The 25,839-nt window shown below is 34.7% G+C and overlaps 1 protein-coding gene across 1 annotated transcript in view; it reads right to left on the bottom strand.

Annotated features, from left to right (window-relative positions):
* Positions 1-25,839, bottom strand: part of LOTGIDRAFT_233776 (hypothetical protein) — a 50,842-nt gene that overhangs the window by 12,217 nt on the left and 12,786 nt on the right. Inside the window, exon 2 of the mRNA XM_009060574.1 lies at positions 22,514-22,672. Within this exon, the coding sequence (XP_009058822.1) occupies positions 22,514-22,669 (156 nt within the window). The 5' untranslated portion in view covers positions 22,670-22,672. The remainder of the gene's footprint in view (positions 1-22,513; positions 22,673-25,839) is intronic.

The following is a 25,839-nucleotide window of genomic DNA, read 5'->3' as shown; positions in this document are numbered from 1 at the left end:
AACAAAATGGTACAGTAAAAATTTCAATTTCACTTCCGGTTTAAACAGGAAATCGATGTTCACTTCCGGTTGAATATCTTCCGGTGTAATTTGTATAGGACAAAAAAATTTATGCTGATAGATAGACAAAGTTATGACAAAAAAACGAAGAAAAAAAAATCCGGAACAAACGTGAAACTTTGGCCGCCATTTTGATTTCCCTGAAACTCTTCGATTTTTATTCAGCCAATTTGGCTGAACCGAATTTCAAAATTTTGGTGTCAAATGAAAGAACATAAAAATTAAGAGAGATCGCAGGAAGCCGATTTTTGAATTTCGATTTTGCTTTTTTGCAATTTGCGATTGAATTTTTTCAATATTTGATGGCGTATATCTCGTGACCTTGACCTTTGATGACCTTGACCTTTATAGGGTCAAAGGTCATTGACCTTGGCTATCATTTGATACTTTGACCTTTGACCTCCGACATGTACTTCCGGTTTTATAGCTATCCGTAAAAAGCCAAATTCGCAACTTTGGACTGCTCTAGCACGTGACCTAATTAACCTAGAGGGTTAATTTTTTCGGTTTTCTAATGTGCTTCTCATGCACTTTACATAGATATAGAACAATTGCTTTTTTAAAGCAAAATTGAAATTCGTGATTTTTTCAAATTTGAGTTTAGTTTTACCATATTTGTGGGTTTTAACATTTGGATATTTTCATTGTCAATTTTGACCTTTGTTGACTTTTGTTGACCTATATCTTTTGACCTCTATTAAGTAGGAACTTGACATTTGGAACATGACGTAACATTTTGAATATTAATTAACTTATTCAAAAAAAATTGAGGTGGGCATGGCACTTCCGGGTTATATTACTCATTATTGACATTTTTGGCCAGGGGCATAACTCGCAAAGTATACATTTGTTCAAAATGGAACTTTGCACACAATTACCTCATATTTTGAGCCACTTTGTCTTAGAATTTCGGTTGTTTCCGCTTTAAAGTTCAAAAAAAGGAACAGGTTTTGGAAATTCAAAATTTTCAATTTTTGACCTTGACCTTTGTTGACCTTGACCTTTGTAGGATCAAACGTCATTGGCATTGGCTATCTATTTATACTTCTATATTTGCTGTCCTATGTCAACTTCCGGTTTTATAGTCGTTAGCAATTTGAAATTTTAATGGCGTATATCTCTTGATCTTGACCTTTTTAGACCTTCTCCTTTACAAGATCAAAGGTCATTGACCTTGGCTATCTGCTGATACTTTCATTTGTGAGTTCTGACGTCCACTTCCGGTATTAAAATCTTCTAAATAATGAAAATTTCTCAAATTTAGACTGTTCTTGCGCTTGATCTAATTATCGTGGAAGGTTGATTTTTTCGGGGTCTTTTGCATTTTGCTGCATTTGCAAAGTCCCACTCTGTGCCACGTGTGGTTCTAGTCTTTTCTTGTGGTAATTTATTTCGAATTAAGGCTTCGTCCCTAATTTTTGTGGCTGGCCAGTGGACAAAGGATAGAATTGAATTATGAATTACAATATTATGACAAAAACGGTATTTTCTATACAAATGAATCTCTCACAGGCTCATAGTACATTTTTCAATAGAATGTCACATCTTGAGATAAAGATTGTGCAATCAGGAACGTTAATATCAACATAAAATTCAATATAATGGAATTTTCATGGCTAACTGTGTTACTGGCCAGTCAATGACGAAGCCTCTATACATGGCCAAATTTTGAAATATGGTCTGCTAAGGAATTATGAATGGCATGTTTGGTGCTAGTGAGGTCCTGAGATGCCAATCTAAAATATTTAGGTTACAATAACTGGCCAGTGACAAAGTTAGGCATGAAAATACTAAAAAATCTGCCCCACTCCCATTACTGTGGACTGTGCAAAAATTGGCCATGTAGGGGATTCGTCTTTGGCTGGCCAGTCCGCCATATTGGATATTCGTCACTGGCCATATTTGAAAAATTATAGAAATAAAGAGCATTTCTCCCCATTGTACACCTACATATGCTAGATTGGCATCTCAGGACCTAACTGGCACCAAAAATGTCATTCATAATTCCATAGCAGAACATCGGAAAAAATTGGCCATTTTTCAATATTCATATTGGATATCCGTCACTGGCGAAAGAAATGTTGATAACTATGTAATGATTCTATTCATTACACGAATTTTTAGAGGCTTTATTTGAATAGGATATGAATTACAAATTTTTCGTTTTTTGATTTAATTACAACAAATACAATCAATCCAAAGAATTAGTGTATCCATCGGCCACAAAAATTGGCCGGCCACTGACGTAATGACAGTCAATTGTTTATTTCTCATTAAAAACACGAATAATAATGATATGCAGAAAATGTCACGTGATCTAATTTAATTTCCTTAATATTCAAGGTTACGATTAAGCTAACACGATCCAATGAAGAAAGTCGAAAGATTACAATTCAGCGAATATGATCCAGTGGAGAAGTTCTAAAGATCACGATTCAGCGAAAAAGATCCAGTGAAGAAAGTCAAAAGATTACGATTCAGCGAACAAGATCCAGTAGTGAAGTTCCAAAGGTTAAATTTGCGTTTTGCGTTGTACAGTTAAAATTAGGTTCTAGAAAACTCAAATCGAAAAAAGTAAATAAGATGGGAGATAAAACACGTAAAAGGACTTTAATTTTATAAGATTAGTCATTTTTACCTAAGAAATGTTTTAAGAATTTATACAATCAGATCTGGATCCTATTTTTAAATAAATACAGCGAAAGTAGTATGTAGGCAGTTTCGCCGCCTCGGATGTAAACCTGGCTCTGCCACTGTCTGTAGGCCTATTTTGGCAAGACCATTTTCCAAGGGACGATTTTACGGACGCGGCAAAATTATTCATTGCAATTAAGATAGCTTGCGAGGCAAGGTAACATACGCCCACTGGCAGATGTCAGAAATGATAAAACAGTCTAAAGTACGAATTTTCTCATATTGAAGAAATTGAATTCAATTACATATATATATGCCAGTTATTTATGCTGAGTAATTCCACAAATTTTTTTTTTAAATCAATATCAATAACCCAAATACAACAAACAATTAAATCACACAGCTCTAATCTAGGGCAAAAAACAACTTTTGAAGCCTTTTAACAAAGTCAAGGACAATAACTAAAAAACCGTTCATCGAAAATGCGTCAAGTTAGAACTTGTCTGATATCTTATCAATTCCAATGATTATGCCAAGTTTCATCAGAATCGGATGAAAACTGCCGCTTCTTTCCTGCTTACGGACTATCTTTAACAAATTTCGACGCGTTTTAACAAAGACAAGGGCAATAACTCAAAAACCGTTCATCGAAAATGCGTCAAGTTAGAACTTGTCCGAGATCTTATCAATCTAAAGCATCACTTGCTCTGTGACCTAGGCCAGTGCTTTCATTGAGACTCGTCTCAATACACCCTAACACCAAGTTTTATCAAAATCAGATAAAAACTGTAGTCTCTATAGTGCTCACAAGAAATGTTGACGGACGGATCGACGGATTGACGGACAGAGGCAACGACAACATACTACCACATTCATGTGGGCGTATAAAAAGCGTTCGGAAATTTTGATTTCCACAGTCAATGAAACTTAATGGTGACGTTATCGCTGTTTTGACGTCATCGCCTCAGCGAAAAAATGGCGGCTTTCAACTGAGACGAAGGCGAAAAATCGAGAAGGTGGTCAGTGCCTTGCTCAGTCAAAGACACTTAGGGATCAAATCTGATGTCGAATTTTCCTTTTTTCCCATTCAATACAGTTATTTATTGTGAAAAAAGACCATCTGGCTCTACCACCTGATAGTTACGACAGAATTAGTCGTAAACTTACGATAATTTTGATCTTACGATTTTTTGAGAAAGCCATTTACGATCAAAGCCCGTAAAAATTGTCCCTTGGAAAACGGTCTTGCCAAAATAGGCCTACAGACGACTTTCTGTAGCTTTATTCTAAAATTAAGCTTTATTGTCCGCTGTTAATAAGGATAAAAAAAAATCCCTTTTACCAGAGATATAGGCCTATAGGCTATTCAGTAACCTCTTTGACGAAAACATTTACTTGATTTTTCGTACAATTCGATTTCTTTGTCGCCTCGCCTTCCAAGGAAATTTTGACATCTGCTACTAAGTCGGTTTTGAGCATGCTAAATATAGCATCTCGATCGTACGACAATTTTTATCGTAAGATTATTCGTGACACGATAGCCTTTGAGAAACGCACGTACTCGTAAACTTAAGACAGTCATAAGTTTAGTCTTAAATCGTAAGTCTTATGACTTTTTGAGAAACGGGGCCAACGCTTGTTGAAACGTCGCTCAAATAAAGTTAGTAATTATAATCCATAAGAATTGTTTCATTATTTGATTTATGTGTCATTTTGTTTAGTTACATGTAAATCAGAATGACAATGTTGCGTTTGTATATATAAAAAAAGGGACTACACGTGGTCTGGAGGACTAGGTAAGTTGCACCGTTAAGCTGCGATTACATGTGTACGCAAAATCATACAAAAAAAAACGAGCAAATTCTTTTTATGATTTGCAAGTGCCATCTCTCGATAAGTTCATATTTCGCGAAGAGTGTATTTACCCATAAATACGAAAATAGCATCACGGAATGGTCGTCCAAACTGGATCAACGTTGGATATGTTTTTGTCTCTGGGTCAATAGAGTTTCTATACGTCAGTAATGCCCTCAACATTTATTGACATCAAGCGATGCAGTCGCATTAATGTTGGACACAAGCATGTGTTTCACAGTTATCACAGCCACTTCAGCTCTGAAGTTAGCGTGTGTGTTTTCAACTAATGAAATTCTGTGACGAACACCCAGGCTTTTAAAAACTATGTAAACTCTTCTGGGATGCCAAATGTCACAATCGCTTACTAATTCCTTCTGCACCTGATTCAGATTTGTATACTATGGCCAGTTTGAATCAATAATAACTACATAGTATTTACTGTTATATGAGAAGGTATCACATGGGGTTGCATCGGGTTTGACTTCGATATTTGATAGCAATGAACATACCTTGGCAATATCTACTCATACCATTGAACAGAACAGACAACAAAGCAATGGTAATGGCACGTGAATGATTGTGAACCTAAAACCTAAAAGCATCAACAGACCAATCCGTCATACGAGCAGCAAACAGACGTACACCTTCCTTCATCTCCTGTACGATGACCTCTTTGGATCGATGTAATACTTCATCAAGATCAGATTGGTCCAAATGCACACGCATGATTGTGGTAAAAATACCGAAGTTGGAGAGAACAAACATTCAGTAAACAAACAAAAAAACACCAAGAACATGTCCAGACTTACACAAGCACAACGAGCTATCGGTTTGGGCAATGTGGGGGCTACTCAACGTCAGATAGAACATTCAACTGCTCCCAGGCCACCATTAGCAAATTGAAAATGTATAACAGGCCGGCCAAGATCGAGAAGACCAAGAGTGAAAACACTGACTGAGGACCGCTACGTCCGGCAGATTCGCCTACGAAACAGATGGGTGACGGAGACGTCAACAGCACAAGGCCCTGTCATCAGCAGACGAACAGTCATTCGACGACTAAGTACTAAAGTTTACCGACCTTTACGTGGAATGGCCCTGACCTGTCTACGCCATCAACGCAGACTGCAATGGACACGAACTGTACGTCGGTGGCAGCAACATGACTGGGCGAGAGTGTTTTTTTTTTTTTACAGATGAAAGTCGGTTCTGTCTGTTAAGGAACGATGGCAGAGTTCGAGTTTTTCAACGAAGAGAAGTTCACCCGTATGGAGGTGGAGGTGTCATGGTGGAATTTGTGGTCAGATTAGAACACAGCTGGTTATCGCCCGAGGAAACCTGAACCTCAGTGATGAAATGTTCAGACCAGCTGTGGTGCCCTTTTTTCAGCATCAGCTACCTGAACAACAATAACGTCAAGGTATCTCTGCGATCATCTTGATCGTCAGCTGAGAACCGACAAGAACTTGAACAGATTTTCGATAGGGTACATCCATGGGTAATAATAAACAATTTCAAAATCTGTTAAGAATTGAGCCTTCTAGAATGTTTACGAGCTAAGTTTTAACACGTTTTCAAGAACAAAGGCAATAACTCATACAAACTATTTATAGATCCTTCTGATTTTCAATAGGTTCATCCTTTGGTGATTACGAACATTCACACCAAGTTTCATCAAAATCTGTCAAGAAGTGTGCCTATAGTATTTACGAGGTAAAAATTGAACGCGTTTTCAATTACAAAGGCAATGACTCAAACTAAATATTTTTCGATTTTTCTGATATTCAATAGGGTTTACCCTTGCGTGATAACAATCACCCATGCCCAGTTTCGTACAAATCAGTCAAGAATCTAGAGTGTTTACTAGCAATTAAGGACCGACATGGGTGATGGCAATATACGCAGGGTCTTTAAGATCCTAGAGGGTTAGAATTGTGTTGATTTGCAAACTCTATGAGTCACATGTTGGATGCAACAATGGATCGGAATGAATTTGATTAAAAATAATGATTAAATCAGGAAGAAATTATTGAAATAACTTCTTGCATTTCTAAAAAAAAATTTCCATAAAGATATTCAGTCATGTTCACAAATATTTTGCATTCAAATAGAAAAAAATTAGAGAGTAGAATGTTTCTTTAATAGATGAAAAATTCAAAGCCACACCCATGAAAAATCACTTTTGAAATTAATCATAATAGCAAATACTCTGTAACAGCAGAGTATTTTGGGGAAAAAGGTATGACAAAAGAAAAAGTATTTTGCATTTTAAAAAATACAAATATCAATCATGTTTTTTTCATTTGAGAGAGTTTGTATAGAAAAAAAAAACCCTTTTGATTTAGCAGGAGTAATCTGAAGCATCAAGATGATTTTGCTGGTCACTAAAAAATCAACACAAAGACAACTCAAAAGTATGGAAGGGAATATTTGCTTTCAATATTTACTGAGTCATATTTTAACCATAAATATTTTTAAAATACATCTTTCAAAAATCAAAATATCAACCAACTTATTACAAAGTAGAGAATTTCATAGTTTACTTTTCAAACTTTATTTCACAACAATCTAAAAGTCAACATTAAAAATTTATCTTCTGAAAACGTATTGTTAACTTTGCATTATTAACATGATCAACAGTGTCTTCTTGACTTCTGCATTCTGGAATGTTTACAGTTATTTAAAGAAAGTTGGATAATGGTCTCCCTGTCATGTGTGTAAGAACTTTATCCAATATAATAATATATGCATGTCTTTTGAGATAAATTTTTGAATAAAAATATTTCATTTTTGGATTCTTAAATGACAAAATATAGTACAATTTGTCAAAAGACATCTTGCCAGGCAAGGTAATAAACGCCCACTGGCAGCTTTGATTTTAAATAAAAGTATTTGGCAGTACAGTAACAATTACCAGTATGAAATATTTAACCTTCAGACATACACTACTATTAAGAATTCGGCCTTTTAACATTCTAAAACTTTAACGCGTTTTCAAGAACAAGGGCAATAACTCATACTAAATATATTTCGATTTTTCTGATTTTCAATATGGTTCATCCTTGGGTGATTACGAACACTTACACCCAGTTTCGTCAAAATCCGTCAAGAATTGTGTCTTCTAGAGTGTTTACATGCTAAAAATTATATGCATTTTCAAGAGCAATGGCAATAACTCATACTAAATATTTTTCAATCATTCTGATTTTAAATAGGATTCATCCTTAGGTGATAAACACTCACACCAAGTTTCATTAAAATCCCTCAAGAATTTTGCTCTGAAGAGTGCCTACGAGCAATTATGGACGGACGGACGGGGGCAATCTACGCCCCCCATTTCATGTGGGTGTATAAAAAATGAGCGTATCCATCAGTTACAAAAATTGGTCGGCGACTGAAGTAAAGACAAACTGTCCATTTTTCAAGAATGCTGAAGTCAAGAAGACATTATGTAAAAATTTCAGAGATTTCTAATTAATGTTAATAGGTTGACTTTTTGATTTCAGAAATACATATTTTGTAAATGTGTAAGGTGAAAGTATGAGGCCTTGTTTATGAAGTTTAACTTCATGAATAGTGGTCAAGTCAACGCATCCCTTCCATATTAAAGTATAGCAATTGTTGTTTAGTGAACCAAATTAGTTTAATACTAAACTGTAGGTTAGTCAAATATACTGACTGGAATATAAGCATGACTCAACATTTCCAGTCTTGGGCATTGCATATATGTAAATAATCAACAGAAGTACATGTATTAGAAATATACAAAATTTCTTCAAAAATACCTCAAACAATGAATTTCACTTATTTCCTTTCTTTTGCTAGATTATCCTCTGCCTGAAAATTGAGGTACCACAAATTCTACCTTTTGTTTATATAACGTCTATAATAGGAAATATGGTGTATAGGTAATATTTGATTATCCAATCCTGTACATGGGAGTCTTTCAAAAGGCAAGAAGTCAATGTAACTTTCAAACACATATAATTATAGACAAGTTAACACATGACTAAGAAAATTTTGACGGTATACTGCGACCACCATTACTGGTTATCTTAACGGGACAATTCTGTTTCCAAGACCAAGGTAAAATGATTTCCGAAAGTAATGAACCATGGCCTTTAAACAGTGACTATTTCTATCATTGGATACAAATTACAGTTAAGGTAGCAATACACGATTGAAAAATCTATTAACAGTACATGTTAATAGCTTAGAATTTTTCTGGATAAATAAGTATGTTACGTGAAAATACAACTGTTTCCTCTCCAAGGAAATTGTCCCAGTTTATGTATAAAAAAAGAAACAGAGAAAAACACAAAAATATTATATTATATGGCTTCTAAAGCAAGGTACATTTTTTGCCTTGTTTCTTCTTTTTGCTAAGTGCTTGACGTGTGGCTGTTTCAAAAACCTCTCTTACACCATCTTTTGTTCTAGCAGAGCATTCCACATATTCCGCCGCACCAATCTTTTCAGCCATAGATTTACCTTCATCAACTGTGACTGGTTGTTGCTTCATTTTTGCTAACTCTGCACGTGTATTAGGGTCATTTCTTAAGTCTTTTTTGTTTCCTACCAAAATAATGGGCACATTGGGACAAAAATGCTTAACCTCTGGGGTCCATTTTTCTGGAATGTTGTCCAAACTATCTGGACTATCAATGGAGAAACACATTAATATAACATCAGTATCAGGATAAGAAAGTGGTCGTAATCTATCATAATCTTCTTGGCCTGCTGTATCCCATAATGCTAATTCAACCTGAAATATAACAATTAAAAATATCAGAAATAAGATCAAATATTCAATATTCATGTATTGACTTACAATACAACAGAAGTTAACACCATTATTATACTGTAAGTCCTTGAGATTCAATTAATTTATTTATTTGTGTGTTTAATCTTTTCCTTCTCAACAAATCAATGCTATAAGAATGATTTTCTGATAAGCAGATCTAAAAGGTAAAATTACCATCATAATATTAAGAAGGTTTTTAAAAGCTGTAAAAAGCCAAAGATGTGGATCAAAAAATGTTAGTGCTATCAGTAATTCATTACAAAATATGGGTAATATAATTTGTTAAAAGAATGTGGGCAAATAAAAAAAACCCAAAAAGGTTAATACACAAAATTATGCAATTAACATTTTATTTTAAACTCTCACAGGAATAATATGTGTCTAGGAGATATTATTTCTTTATAAAGATACGCCCACTGGCAGCTTTGATTTTGAATAAAAATATTTAGCAGTACAGTAAAAATCACCAGATATTCAACCTTCAGTCATACACTTCTTTTGAACTCTTTAGGGCGATACTGAATAATAATGAGTATGAGTTATTGTCCTTGTTCTTGAAATCGCATTCAATCTTTAGCTCGTGAAAACTGTAGAAGACAAATATTCAATCTTCAGCGCGGTACTAAATAATAAAACCAAGCTTTGTCAAAATCCGGCAAGAATCATGCCTTCTGGAGTTTTTACGAGTTACATATTGAACAAGTTTTCAAGAACAAGGGCAGTAACTCATACTAAAAATTTTTCAATTGTTCAATGGCTTTATCCTTGGGTGATAAACACTCAAGCCAAGTTTCGTTAATATCCGTCAAGAATTGTGCCTTCTCGTGTGTTTACAAGCTAAAATTTGAACGTGTTTTCAAGAACAAAAGCAATAACTCATACTAAATATTTTTTGATTTTTCTGATTTTCAATAAGGTTTATCCATGGGTGATAACCAACACTCATGCCAAGTTTCGTCAAAATCCGTCCAGAATTGTGCCTTCTAGGATGTTTACGAGCGTTTCAAGAACAAGGGCAATAACACATACTAAATATTTTTTGATTTTTCTGACTTTCAATAGGGTTCATCCTTGGGTGATTACAAACAACCATACCAAGTTCTGTCGAAATCAGTCACGAATTGTGCCTTGTAGAGTGTTTACCAGCAATTGTGGACGGACGGACGGACGGACAGACGGACATGGGTGACGGCAATATACGGCCCCCATTTCATGTGGGCGTATAGAAATATCTAGTACAAGTATTTTAGCTAAGATTAACTATTTTGTTGGTTTTCAAACTATTCCACACTTTCATGAAATCAATAACCCCTTTTACATTTTCAAAATTATTCCGTTTTTCAGAACGAAACGGTTAAATTTTGTGTAATGTAAACAGTCGAGCGTTCTCAGAACGGTTCCAATTCTGGCCCATAAGTGACTTTGACCGTTCCCGCGGAATTCCGTCATCAATATTTACATTCTATCAAATAAATGTCCATGGCTTATTTGGGCTAGATACATTTTGGATTCTCTCGTACCCAAACTCTTTCCAAATTTTTTACTGCTTTAGCACGTGACCTAATTGGCTAAGAACGTTGATTTTTTCAGATTCTCTTGCAAATTGGCACAAGAACAAAGTCCCAATACTGATTCTAGTATATGTTTGTTACTGTTATTTGTATCTTTTTGTGACATTGAGTCTATATTTTCAAGGTCATACGCATATGAATCTCAATTGAGAGAGACAAAACTAACCGATAAATATAGGAAGCTCAGGGTTGCAATTTATACAGTTACGAATATTTATGTCTGTCATTTTTTTATTTTTAAGAACCCATCTAAATTAAAAGTGTTTTATATTTTTCTGAAAATGACGAAGCTTTCCAATTGTACCTGATTATCAATCGGTAGGGTCCAGATCTACTAAGCAAGTTTAAGTCATATCCCGGTTCCCAAAAGCGTGAATATTAGTGTCGTTTTTTATTCGGAGGTTATCAAACAAATCTTAAATCGTCAAAATGAAAAAAAAAATGCTTTACTGCGAAAATTACATTCTATTTTGCTTAGAATTGTATCTCAATTAGCGATGCCATATCGGTTATTTTGTCCCCTGTATAAGTTGGTCAGAAAAACAAATGCAAGAACGGAAAGTTTACGGGCTGTCATACAATTATAAAACTATTCGCCATTGAATCAGCTGGACTTTTCATCTTATATGACGTTACTAGGTCCTAATTAAAGATCAGCTCTATTGCACAGCTTCATTGAAATGCTGCTGTTTTTCAGCTGTTGCACTTGTTGCAAACTGAAATTGTTAAAAGGGTTAATTAGGCAGTTTGACCTAGTTTTGGCTCGATATTATTAGTTGAAACACTTTGAATATATTTACTACTTTGTCTTCACTAAGCCTTTATTTTACTTAAATCCATTCAATAGTTTTTTAAATAGCTTCCAAAAAGCATAACTAACATAAAAAAGTTAAGTAAACTAAACTAGTGTCCAAAAGAAACGATACCAACTTATTTTCAAAATTGTTTTTTTACTAAGTGAATTGTCTAATATGAAAACATGTAAATTCGTATTGCATATCCCAAACACAGCATAGTCGATAAAAATACCGGGAACACTTGATCACTTCCGGGAAAAAACGTAAATTTCATGAAAGTGACATTTCTCTAGCATGTTCTGCACGTGCATAAAAACTGTATAAAACGGCTGATCAGACACGTTGATATCACAGCAACAAAAAGAACACAAGATATGCCACGTTTCACAGCCATCGAGAGAGAGAGAGCCGTTGGAATGGTCCAACAAGGAGCGACACACGTCGACGTCGCCAGAAGGTTGGGCTGCGCACGCATCACTATCATCAGGTTGATGCAGCGGTTACGTCAGACAGGTCAGACGTCAGACAGGCCCAGGAGTGGAAGACCACGCCCCGTGAAGATCGTTACATTAGGGTATTACACCTGAGGAACCGCACCGTAACAGCGACGTCCACGGCGGCTACAGCACTGGGACACAGGATCAGTCGACAGACCGTCTACAGGAGACTACGGCAGTTTGGTATCCGGCCACGTCATCCCTACCGCGGACCGCTCCTGAGGCCTTGACACCGGAACAACAGGCTGATCTGGTCCAGGCGAGTTCGACGTTGGCAACGGCGGGACTGGGCACGTGTTATGTTCTCTGATGAGAGCAGATTCCTCATCTTCAAAAACGATGGACGACAGCTTGTATACCGACGATTTGGTGAACATTTGGCGCCTGACTGTATCCAACAGGTCCGGCCGTTTGGAGGTGGAGGGTTAATGGTTTGGGGTGGCATATGTGGTGACATCAAATGAGGCTTGTAATTCGTGGAAACCTGAATGCACAGCGTTATATTGATGACATCCTACGGCCTGTTGTGGTGCCCTTTATTCAGCAACAGCCTCGTGGACTCCTTTTCCAACATGACAATGCAAGGCCACACACAGCAAGATTGACACAGAACTTCCTTGACAACGTCAACGTACAGGTATTGCCATGGCCCGCATGTTCACCGGACATGAATCCCATCGAGCACTTATGGGACCACCTCGATCGGCAAATCCGACATCGCCGTGTACGTCCAGGACTTGGAACGATGTCTCCTCGAGGAATGGCAACGCATCACTCCCAACGTCATCATACGTTTGACGGCATCAGTCCGTAGGCGTGTTCTGGCATGTATTGATGCTCACGGTGGACATACCCGCTACTGACTTGACTTTGTGACGTGTGGTGTGACATTTCCCGTTGTTTCTGTGATCAATGCTCTAACGAAATGTTCTTTTTTCGACCCCACCCATCTTTGAAGGCTTGTCATATTGGTTGTACAGATTTTATTGAAATGAAATTTGTGTACAGATGTTGTGAAAGGATTTCTCAAAAGCATAACACCAATCCTAAACTTCTGCATTGTTTATTTTTTCTTTTATGTCGTTGCAAACAGGTGGTATCGTTTCTTTTGGACACTAGTTTAGTTTTAGCGTTCAAAAATAACTGCTGGGTATTTTAAGTTAATACTTTCAGATATGTTAAAGGGACAGATTTCTCTAGAAAAACAATCCCATAATCAGGTTACAACTGCTACCACATTTCATTCAAAGATGTCAGCATATTAAATTATAGGTGCTTAACCCAATACTTGGTTCAGCTCAAATGACCAGTAAGACATTACATGTCAGTTGATGTCTTTCCAATGAAAAATAGAATGACATCTCTCTCATTTATACAAAGCCATCAATCGCGGCTTATTATTACAGTAACTTAATGTCAACCTGATAATCAGATAATCCCTTAATTACCTGTTTTAACTATTTAATTAATCATCCATTTTATTGTCTACCTCCTAACAGTACTTATTTTTACATTAAGAAATTGAAACATGGTTATCTCCCTTATCCTAAGCAACATAAATGTGACCTATATTTATCAAAACATTCTTACTTTTTTTTACATTACCCTCTTGAAGTATTCTTTTCTATTTCTGACCTAAATATAATCTACTGTAAACATCTTATATTCAGAAAACTGTAATATTTCACCCAATAACCTCCCTTGAAGTGTGTTTGACCTATATCTTCCAGTGCTTCTATTTTATCTCACATCCAAGAAGTTTACATTTTATACCAAGAAATTCATATTATATACCAAGAAGTTTACATTTTATACCAAGGAATTCAAATCATGTACCAAGAAGTTTACATTTTATACCAAGAAATTCATATCATGTACAAAGAATTTTAATCATATATCAAAATCATAAAATATATACCAAGACTATATGTTAGGTCCCAAGAACTGTAAATTTTCATTCCCCAAAAAATTAATGTCACAAATTTTAATTGTGTTCCAAGAATTTTTTTTATTTACACTTCAAAAAGTATTATGTTGTTAAAAGAAATGTTAATATTTATATTTAAAAGAAATTATACTTTAAAATGAAGGCACTACTACCACAAGCTACACATCTGGTAGACTATTTATGAAACAAATGAATGGAAATAAGATATGACATAGTTAAAATTCAATGTTTTTTAATTGATGGAAAAATAGTAAGATTACTAAGAACCTTCAGCCTAGGTTAGGTTCCATCGTAAAAGAAAATGCGTCTAATTTTTTAATTTTTGTATTTTATCAGATGTTATAAGTGAAATCAGAATAATTGGCCTGTTTAATATCAGTCTGCTGATGAACAGCGAAAAGACAGAGTTGGCACTGAGATCAAATGTGGACTGTCTAAAGGAGTTATATTTTAGTATTTGTCATAAAATAAAGCACAATAAACAATTAGACCTGTGTTTATTGATTACTCTGGAACAGACTAGGGCTAACATCTCCTATTGGTGTGGAGAAGTAAAACACAATGTGTTTCACCAGAGCCATGCCCGCAAATTGATTCAAATAAATTAAATCTAAGCTACATTATTATTTATGTACAACTGTAACCTATTTGGCCCTATATAATCAGTGAAAGGTGTCCCCACTCCCCGACCAACTGTAAAGCCTAAAGCTACTGAGGATAACCTCAACACGTTTTTGACCATTATAAATGAAAAACTTATTCTACTTTCACTTCAAATTCGCATTAGATGTCTTCTGCGCCTTCCAAACATATAAAGTTTTCCAGGGCATCCCCCTCTCCATATTAATTACAACACATTTCAGTTGGGATTTATGAATAAAAAATGATAATAAAATAAGTAACTATGATCAAATCAAATTAAACAGTGTTAAAATTTACTTTAGACCTAAAATATCTTGCAACATAATTTTAACTCCTTGGTATATAAAAAGAATTTATGGTACATAATAAAAGCTTGATACACAAAATATTTTGGTAGTGTAAAAAAAGAAAATTCTTGCAACACAATTAAAATTGGTCACATTAATTTTTTGGGGAATAGAAATAAAATACAGTTCTTGGGACCTAACTTATAGTCTTGGTATATAATTTAATGATATAATTAAAATTCTTGGTATATGATATGAATTTTTTGGTATAAAATGTAAACTTCTTGGTACTTGATCTGAATATTGATACCGTATATTTTCGAATATAATGCGCACCCCTTCCTCACCCCATCAAAATCTGGAAAAATCCATTTACCCGTATATAATGCGCACACCTTGTTGACGAAAATTTGAGGTTGGAGATTGCATAACGCAGACACCAAAATAGTGAGTGATAACAAGGCATAAGCAAAAGATGACACACAACTCTTATGGATGACACATAACTCTTATCCTGACATTTTTTGCAAGCAAAACAGGGCAAACTGATCTCGATGAGTTCTTCAAACATGAGAACAAGCCTACACGAATACTGGTAGATCTACGAATTTGTTAACCTTATGAAGACTCTTGGAGAGATGGAGAAATGTAACTTGACGAATATCAACTGCAATTAGACACAGATTCAGAAGAAAAAAAGATTCCCAGCATCGAAAATGATGTTGTTCATCATTATATTAGGCCTATTAATTATTATTGTGCAATGACAGTTAAGCGAATTAGATTGAATATAAAAAATTTCGGGGGAATAATTTTTATAGAGCTTAAAATTTGGAAATTGTTTCATTTCCAGTCCAAACCTGAATCTGGGAATATTCCAAATTAAATCCAACACTACATACACAAATTATAAATTTCATAGAACGATTCTCTCGTTGCTATGTGATCTGTTTGCGCAAAATGCTCAAAGATAGCTTTCCAGGCAAGGTAATATACGCCCACTTGCAGCTTTGATATTTGATTACCAGTATGAAATATTCAACCATCAGTCTTGCACTTCTTTCAATTTTTTTTGGTCGATACTGTATAATATTAAGTTTTGTCAAAATCTGTTAAGAATCAGGCCTTCTAGAGTGTTGACAGACTAAAGCTTGAACGTATTTTTAAGAACAAGGGCAATAACTCATACTAAATGTTTTTTCAATTTTTCTGATTTTCGATAGGGTTCATCCTTGGTTGATACACACTCACACAAAGATTCATCAAAATCCATTAGACTTGTGCAATCTAGGGTGTTTATGGGGATAAAAATTGAAAGTGTTTTCAAGAACATGGTCAATAATTCATACTAAATATTTTGGGAATTTTTCTGATTATCAATAGGGTTCATACTTGAGTGATTACTAACACTCATACCAAGTTCATCCAAATCCGACAAGCATTGTGCCTTCTGGAGTGCTAACGAGGTAAAAATTGAACCTCTTTTCAAGAACAAGGGCAATAACTCACACTACATATTTTTCAATTTTTCTGATTTTTGATAGGATTCATCCTTGGGTGATTAAAAACACTCATACCAAGTTTCGTCAAAATCTGTCAAGAATTGTGCCTTTTACAGTGTTTATGTGCTAAAAATTGAACATGTTACTACAACAAGGGCAATAACTCATACTCAATATTTTTAGAATTTTCAATAGGGTTCATCCTTGGGTGAGTACAAACAACCATACCAAGTTTCATCAAAATCAGTCAAGAATTGTGCTTTGGTTACGAGCAATTGTGGACCAACGGACGGTAATATACATCCCCAATTTCATGTCGGCATATAAAAATGAAGATATCGATGGTACCAATTTCGTAGAATTACTCATTTGCATGTTTTGGCAAAAATAATCCCATGTATCTGATTGTTGTGATTTTCGGTCTTTTACAGATATTTCCAGCTGTTTGTGGAAATTTGAAATTATCAGGCAAGGTAATATACGCCCACTGGCAACTTTGATTTTGAATAAAAATATTTGGCAGTACAGTTATAATTACCAGTATGAAATATTCAACCTCCAGTCATACACTTCTTTTGAACTCTTTGGGGCGAGATACTGAATAATATTGAGTATGAGTTACTGCCCTTGTTCTTGAAAAAGTATTCAATTTTCAGCTTGTGAAAACTCTCAATTACACCAAGTTTTGTCAAAATCCGTCGAGATTTGTGTCTTGTAGAGTGTTTAAGGCTCCCGCACATGGAGCAATATCTTCGATTGGTCTGATTTCCAATAGGGTTCTTCCATGAGTTATTCATAAACACCCACACAAAATTTTTTCAAAATCTTTGAGCTCTCTATCTTGTCCACAGACAAAATCACTGACTATATACGCCCATATTAATGTGTTGGCATATAAAATCTATTAAAATAACTTAATGAGTAATTTCATTTTTTCACAAAATTTTTTATTATCACTAAAACATATTTGGTTATTTGTGTATTCACGATTATTTTATTTTACATACATGTTAAGTGTTTGTGCTTTGCTTCACCACTGTTTTTTTGTCATATTAGAAGTGAAATTTGTATTTGGCAAATAAATACAAATTACAAGCAACTATAAGTTAGATAGATTATATCTAAATTCTTAAATACTACATTTCTTGCAAATGAACTTCAACTGCAAGGCAATATCATAGCAAATAAATGTCAAAATGCAATGAGCATGCATGTAAAAATAAAAACAATAAGACCACAAACAAAGGTAGGTAAGAAAATCCAAAACCTCAGTCAGAAACTATATATGAGAAGTAGAGTAACAAAATGAGTACAGCTAGTGACAATTGTTAAAATATTTAACATATTAATATATTCAATTTGTTGTTTTTTATAATGTTTATGTAATGTGGCGCATGACTGACTTAAAATTTACTCTGACCATAGGGAGATTCAAAGTTACACACTTTCATCTCTCTTTTCTTTGAAAATGACAGACAAAATTTTTCATTAAACAGTCCTAAGACTCCACTATGTACTCAATTCATACTAACATTACTAGAAAAATATAATTCTGTAATGGAAATGGCTCCCTCAGCCATCAGAGCGACTGTGTTGATTTTATACTGATCCAAATTTGATACCATTGTAGGTATTCTAGCATTACATTCAAATCCAATTATACAAAATTATGGCAATGGACACTGCTTTTCAAAATTCTTAAAACGCAAAAGATATTTTCTAAGACTACTTCTTGGAACATATACTAATCCCATCATATTATATAATAACAAGTTTTATCAAATAGATGGACAAACAGTGGCAACAACAAAATAAAATGACATAAGGAATACAACATTTATATAAAAATTCAAAACATACCAAGTGATTTGAAAATGATAACAGTGAGTGATATAAGAAATAAATGAAAACTTTACTGCTCAAACCAAGAAACATGCTTACAAAAAAGTGAAACTCACCGAACAAAACAGACGATAAACTCAATGAGGATTGTTTACCTCAAAAATCAGTGAAGACAATGACAGCAAGAAAAAAGCGTTGGAAATCATTCCTTCACATGTAACATCAATTTCTTAAATCACAATAAGCTAACAAAGCTTAACTGTACGAACTAGTATGATCTTTAAAACTGAATAAAAGTATTTTCTTTAATCAAATAAAAATATGGACTAATAAATTAAAAATATTGTACAATAATACTACGATTAACATATTGGTAAATTTTTCTCAAAAAATATGGCTAATGATTCTTGTCACAAGTGAAAAGATAGTAGATCACGTCCCCTTAGTGCAACCGGCTAACTTAATTGCCTTAACTTATGCCTACCTCAGAGGTGGCTTAAAACCTGGCCTGAATAGTTAATCCAGCTTAGTTTTTTCTGTCTGAATGCTACTGGCTAACATTAAGCTGGATATGTCATGTCTATGCATGTGTATTCGTCTAAACAAATTCCCGCCATCATCACCTACGTCATAATGTGCAATGGTATTATGACCTCTCAACTTTCCGATAACTTCTGAGGTAATGTCAAAGCTGGCTTAACTTATATTATATGTCCTATAAATTTCATGAGGCCAAAACTAGCTGCAGTTGACACCTAACAGACATTGAAATGTGGCAACACCAACACCAATGCCCCATTTCAAAGTAGATGTAGCAATGGGTGCTAGTGTTAACACCAACATTGAAGTCACCTATTGGGTGTTGGTGTAAGGTGTCAATGATTGTGTTTAGATCCAGAGCACCAAACACCATGTCAGGTGTTGACACCAAGTGTTAATACTGATGTGTTTATTTAACACTTAGTGTTTGTGGGGAGTATTGATCCAAAGGCAAAAAAACACCAAATGAAAGTCAGCACTGGTGTAAACAACTTGACTGCCAACACCAACTTTGAAATCAGTCTGGTGTTAACCTCTGGGGGTTGGGTGTTATCACCGATAGAAAGTCCTTTAAATTTCATAAGAACAAACACTAGCTGCGGTTTAGCTCAGTGTTGAGATGGTGTCAGGTTGATGACTAACACTAACTTTGAAACGGTACATCAACACCTTTTGCTTATACCAACACTGCTGCCAATTTCAAAGTTGTTGTGGAAATCAGTGTTAGTGTTGGCGTCGGTGCAAGGCTTGAAATGGAGTCAGTCATTTTGTCCGACAGAATTTAATTTGTGACGGACATTTGAAATTTTCTGCCGGACATAGCAAAAATACGACATTATCAATGGAAAAATTTCATTTTAAACCCATCAATTCATCAGGACCCATCAGGACTGATATTCGCTGTTTTCTCACCTGCAAATAATACAGGTCAACAACTAGCTAAAAAATAGCGTATGTCATTCAAATAGAGATTATGGTGCTTGACAATTTCCTCCGGCACACTGTATATCTTTGTATCAAATTGTTATGTAATAAAAGTATCAAAGCGTGATAGGACACAATTATAATGTATAATATCATTTTAAAGATCATCTCATGTTTTTATAGTAATAGAATTGAAATTATGACAAAGGACTTGGGCTAATTGTGTCAGCACCGTATCGTATCCTAGAAAATACGTGATTACGTTCTCGCAATGCGTTGGTTCATTAGTTACAGAGATGTGTTGATTATTATGTAAAAAAAAACCAATGTTTGAAAATTATCTGTGGAGCCTCCCAGGTTGCCTGAGATGTTCTCTGGTATGGGATATTACATGTTCCTTTAGCAACGGTAATTATTGTCCATATCTAACGATCCCACATTCGACATGTATAGACTGTACAGGTGCGAATAGTCGAAGCACGTTTCCAGTATACGGCATCGGTTTATACAGTAGAAAATAGAAGAAGAGACCAACAGTTGAAAGTGTCATTATAACAATGCATGTTCCCGCAGATATCTTATTTTCATTTTCAAGGACATTTTGGAGATATTTCAATTATTTTCCAGGATTTGACATTCCTATTTTTACTTAAACACAATGACATTTGATTGAAATATGTGACAGATGAGAAATATCCTGAAATCAAATACAAATCCATAATTACAATCTTTCAAATACGATTCGTTTTAGTGTCTCGTCCACAAAAAACAGATTTATCTCCCATCAAATGAATTCAGATCAAACTAATTTCTCCGATGATAGGTCCAGATAAAGATTACACCAGAATTGAATCTTTTTTCACAATCGATATGTTAAATGATACCAGCAATCCAGATAAGATCTGATGATATTGTAACATTTTATTGAAACCATCTATTGCTGGAGTTTTGAAACTTTAAAATCTGATAGATATACTGGAGATGCAGCGTTAAGAGCCTCATTGGGTCAGTCCATCTTAAAAATAGGGATGATATTTCCCAACGCATTGCGAGAACGTAATCACGTATTTTCTAGGATACGAATGGCCATGACCTTGATTAAGTCTTCTTCACTCATAATTCCAGTCGACCTCGTTGTTATCCTTGTAAAATATAGTTGTATCTTTCTTTTCGTCTGACCCTAACATTAGCCTAAAGTGTTACAGTAAGCGTAACCGAATATTCTAAACCGAGGCCCTGTGTTAGGTATCACGATAAATACCGGTATAGGAATTTATATTGTTAATAATATAGCCTGATTAAAAAATACAGATATATCGTCATATCATGATATATAGTAATTATCATGATATACCCGATGCTGTAAAATTTTTGTCCAGACAAAATCATCTACATAATTTTAACAAGTAACTTGATATTTGAAACAGATATTCTTTTCATGATATTCAAGACTAAGGTGTTTTTAGAGTTACATTTCAAATAATTTTCTTTCAAAAACCAGTAAAAAATAAACTTAAAAAATGTCGCAATATATACCCATATCGTGATATATTAATGCTTTAATATCATGATATCAACTTGAACCAATATTGCCCAGCCCTACCCTGTGTGGCACAGGATATGCACGTTTAGCACCCCTGGACAGTTGGAAATCGAAAAAGAGCAGGTTAATGCCACTGTTCTGGCAAAATTTCTCTCATTGCACTCTGCATGACGTTGCCCATATCGATTAATCCACATGGTGCAGAAAAATAATAACAAAGGTATATCCTTTTTCCATTAAATTAAATTGCGAACATATAATTGTCTATTGAAACATCATATTATGTATGTTGCAAAATTGAAGAAATCTTAGTACTTTAATTGCTTAAACTTCACAGAAAATTTATCTATCACTTAGTTAAACAATGTTATAAATAGATATTATTATATATTTCGACAATTGTAATGCAATTTCTAAATCACCGTAGATCCAGTATACGCTGACGCACCTCTTGTTTTCGCTTTTCCGTATACGTTGACGCACCTCTTGTATTCACTTTCAGGATTCGCATCTTCATTGAATTAATCGGAAATTTTGCAGTATCACACAACCCCCTCTTGTATAATCAATCCATGTAAAACTTAACAGAAAGTTACTAACAAGTTTCCTTAATATTTACAAAAGTTTAGAGAGCATTTTAACATTTCCTTCCATCTATAAGCAAAAATTTTCAGGTGGGATTTAGTAGAGGACATAATTAATTCATGTAGTCATACCCTTACTATTTGCCGAATCATTGATTTGCATGCCATTTCAAATAAATATATATGTGAATATTCTGATGTAAAGATTATAGGAGATATTCTTTTCATTAGTCCTCTGAAAACTATAATAGCTCTTTGATAATCGACACTTCATGACGATGACTCAACTGTGAACTTTGAGACTCAATTATTAGAAAACAAATTTGGTACTTAAATTTTGCGTTTGGTTACTCACTCACACATTTCCCACAATATTTTGTTTGAAGGAATCTTTTACAATATTTACCATTGCTGAAGGAAGATTGGGATATTGGTGCTCTAAATGTTTCAAAAATCGGTCTTTAAAACCAAATTAACCAACCTGCTTACTATCAACTTCAATGTCGGCAACATAATTTTCAAAAACTGTGGGTACATAAACCTCTGGAAATTGGTCTTTACTAAATACAATAAGTAAACATGTTTTACCACAGGCACCATCACCTACTATAACTAACTTCTTTCTTATACCCGCCATCACCTGCAGCAAAAAAGAAAAAAAAAGGTTAAGACAACAGTAAAGTAAAACTATCTTTTAGAATGGAAAGGACCAAATTTGTGTGAAGGGCGGAAGAGAGTAGCTTACGAAAGCCAGAATGAACCTTGATTTTCCTACTTTTGCAGTTTTGTTTTTAAAATCAAAGATAGCCTTGCAAAGCAAGGTTACACACGCCCACTAGCAGCTTTGACTGCATATATCACTGTTTGTTGTCCATTCACATTTGGTTCAATATCCTGGATGATTCGATTGTTTATATACTTAATTTTTTTACTCTTTACCCACAGGTACCACATATTGTTTCACTAACAATTCTAATTTTGGCCTGAACTTAATTCAATTGCCAAAATCAAAAACTCTTAATGTCAGGGGATGACGACGGACCAACAGACCGGATTGGTGTTGGAGTTTTAACTGTGTTAGCTCCAATTCTAGCTTCTGAACTTCGTCTTGAAGACCTCGTAGTGCAGCATCGGCCTTTAATGACTGAGAATTTGGGAGCGATTTTTGTCTAACAGCGGGAGACAGAGGCAATTTCAACAATGGCGGTTGTTGTTGCTGAGGTGTCACGTGATCAAACAGTGTAGGGTATTGCGAGGAAGAAATTGGAGTAGTTGTATATTCAATTTCAGTTTTAATGTCTTCGTCACCCTTTCGAACACTAACACCTTTACCAGCCCGTATAGGCCCATCTAATCCCGAAGCCATACTAATACAGCTGAGATATTACTAAAATAAGCGAGGTCTTGCGTGTACTGATGTATAAAAAAGAGCAGACGAAACACGTGTAGTGAAGGCTGCGTACAATATTTGGCATGAACAAATAAAACACAAAACGAAAAAGATAACTTAATACCTATCCACATAAAATTGTCGTGTAACCATTTTGATATTTAGTCAAAAACGAATTTAACTTATAAATTCACATTGTATGTAGGGGTGCGTATTATAAGGTAATCAAAATACAAGTGAAGGCATCTTATTCTTTTATTTTTATATTAAGACCCATGTTTTGTATTAAAATTACGATCAAATTGTGACAAAGTTTTTACACAATTATGATGCCATTCATAAGTTTGCAGAGCAGGACCAAGATTGAAGTGTCAATTTCGGTACAATCCTCTCAAGTGCCAGGATTATGCATGTCTGATATTTCATTTTCAAAATTTTCTTTGGGGAGGTCCAAACTCCCCTTGATTCTCATCTTTCGCCAAGGAAACTTTTGAACCCCCTGACCCTGTATCATGACAAGCCAAATTTGTAGGGTTTTTACAAAATCAAGGGCAATAACTCCAAAACCATTTATCTGATTAACAAAATTCAAACTTGACCGATATCTCATTCAATATAATATTTCATGAAATCATTCATCCAATTATTACCGAACTTGACCGATATCTCAAGATATTCATGCATAATAAGTTTCATCAAGATGGTATCAAAATTGTAGCGTTCATTGAGCATACAAGGCAATTTAAACACAATTTTACTATGTAAAGGGCAATAACTCTGAGACCGATTATCCGATTATTACCAATTTTGAACTTAACCGAAATCTCATCAATATATACATGCATACTAAGTTTCATCAAGATCGGATAAAAATTGCAGCCTTTATCATGCATACAAGCCAAATTAAACGTGTTTTTACTAAGTCAAGGGCAATAACTCTGAAACCGGTCATCCGATTATGACCAATTTCGAATTTAACTGAGATCTCATCAATATATACATGCATACTAAGTTTTATCAAGATCGGATAAAAATTGCAGCCTCTATTGTGCATACCAGCCAAATTTAACGCATTTTTACTAAGTCAAAGGCAATAACCTGAAACCGATCATCCAATTATTACCAATTTCAAACTTGACCAGGATCTTATCAATATATACATGCATACCAAGTTTCATCAAGATCAGATAAAAACTGTAGCCTCTATCATGCATACAACAAATATGGATGGACGGACGGACGGACGGACAGGGTCGACGGCAATATACATCCATTTCCATGCGGGCGTATAAAAATTGACGGTTAACCAATAATCTCAAATCAGACCCACTTACCCATGAAATACTACACGAAATCGGTTAACTGATTAACCGTTTCAACACTATTACTTATCTTATAAGATTTCATTTTATGCGCCATATCAATGTCTTTATTTCACTTGCAGATATTCTGACTACTGTAAAATTATCAAGATAGCTTGCCAGGCAAGGTAATATATGCCCACTGGCAGCTTTGATTTTGAACATAAATATTTAGCAGTACAGTAACAATCACCAGTATGAAATATTCAACCTTCAGTCATACACTTCTTTTGAACTATTTAGGGCGATACTGAATAACATTGAGTATGAGTTATTGCCCTAGTTCTTGAAAACGTGTTCGATCTTTAGCATGTGAAAACTCTAGAAGACAAATATTCAATCTCCATCGCGCGGTAATGAATAATAAAACCAAGTTTTGTCAAAATTCGGCAAGATTAATTCCCTTCTAGAGTTTTAATGAGCTACAAATTGAACGAGTTGTCAAGATCAAGGGCAATAACTCATATTTTTTCTATTTTTCTCATTTTCAATAGGCTTTATCCATGGGTGATAACAAACACTCAAGCCAAATTTCGTTAAAATCTGTCAAGAAATGTGCCTTCTAGATTGTTTACAAGCTAAAATTTGAACAAGTTTTCAAGAATAAGGGCAATAACTCATACTCAATATTTTTCGATTCTTCTGATTTTCAATAGGGTTCATCCTTGGGTGATAACCATCACTCAAGCCAAACTAAAAATTGAACGCGTTTTCAAAAACAAGGGCAATAACTAATACTAAATATTTTTCAATTTTTCTGATTTTCGATAGGGTTTATCCTTGGGAGATTACAAACACTCACACCAAGTTTCGTCAAAATCCATCAAGAATTGTGCCTTCTAGAGTGTTTACAAGCTAAAATTGAATGCATTTTCAAGAACAAGGGCAATAACTCATACTAAATATTTTTCGATTTTTCTGATTTTCGATAGGGTTCATCCTTGGGTGATTACATACACTCACACCAAGTTTCGTCAAAATCCATCAATAATTGTGCCTTCTAGAATGTTTACGTGCTACAAATTGAACGCATTTTCAATAACAAGGGCAATAATT

The sequence above is a fragment of the Lottia gigantea genome (genome assembly GCF_000327385.1).
Source record: "Lottia gigantea unplaced genomic scaffold LOTGIsca_43, whole genome shotgun sequence".
Taxonomy (NCBI): Eukaryota; Metazoa; Mollusca; class Gastropoda; family Lottiidae; genus Lottia; species Lottia gigantea.
This window is presented reverse-complemented; position numbering and strand designations above follow the sequence as displayed.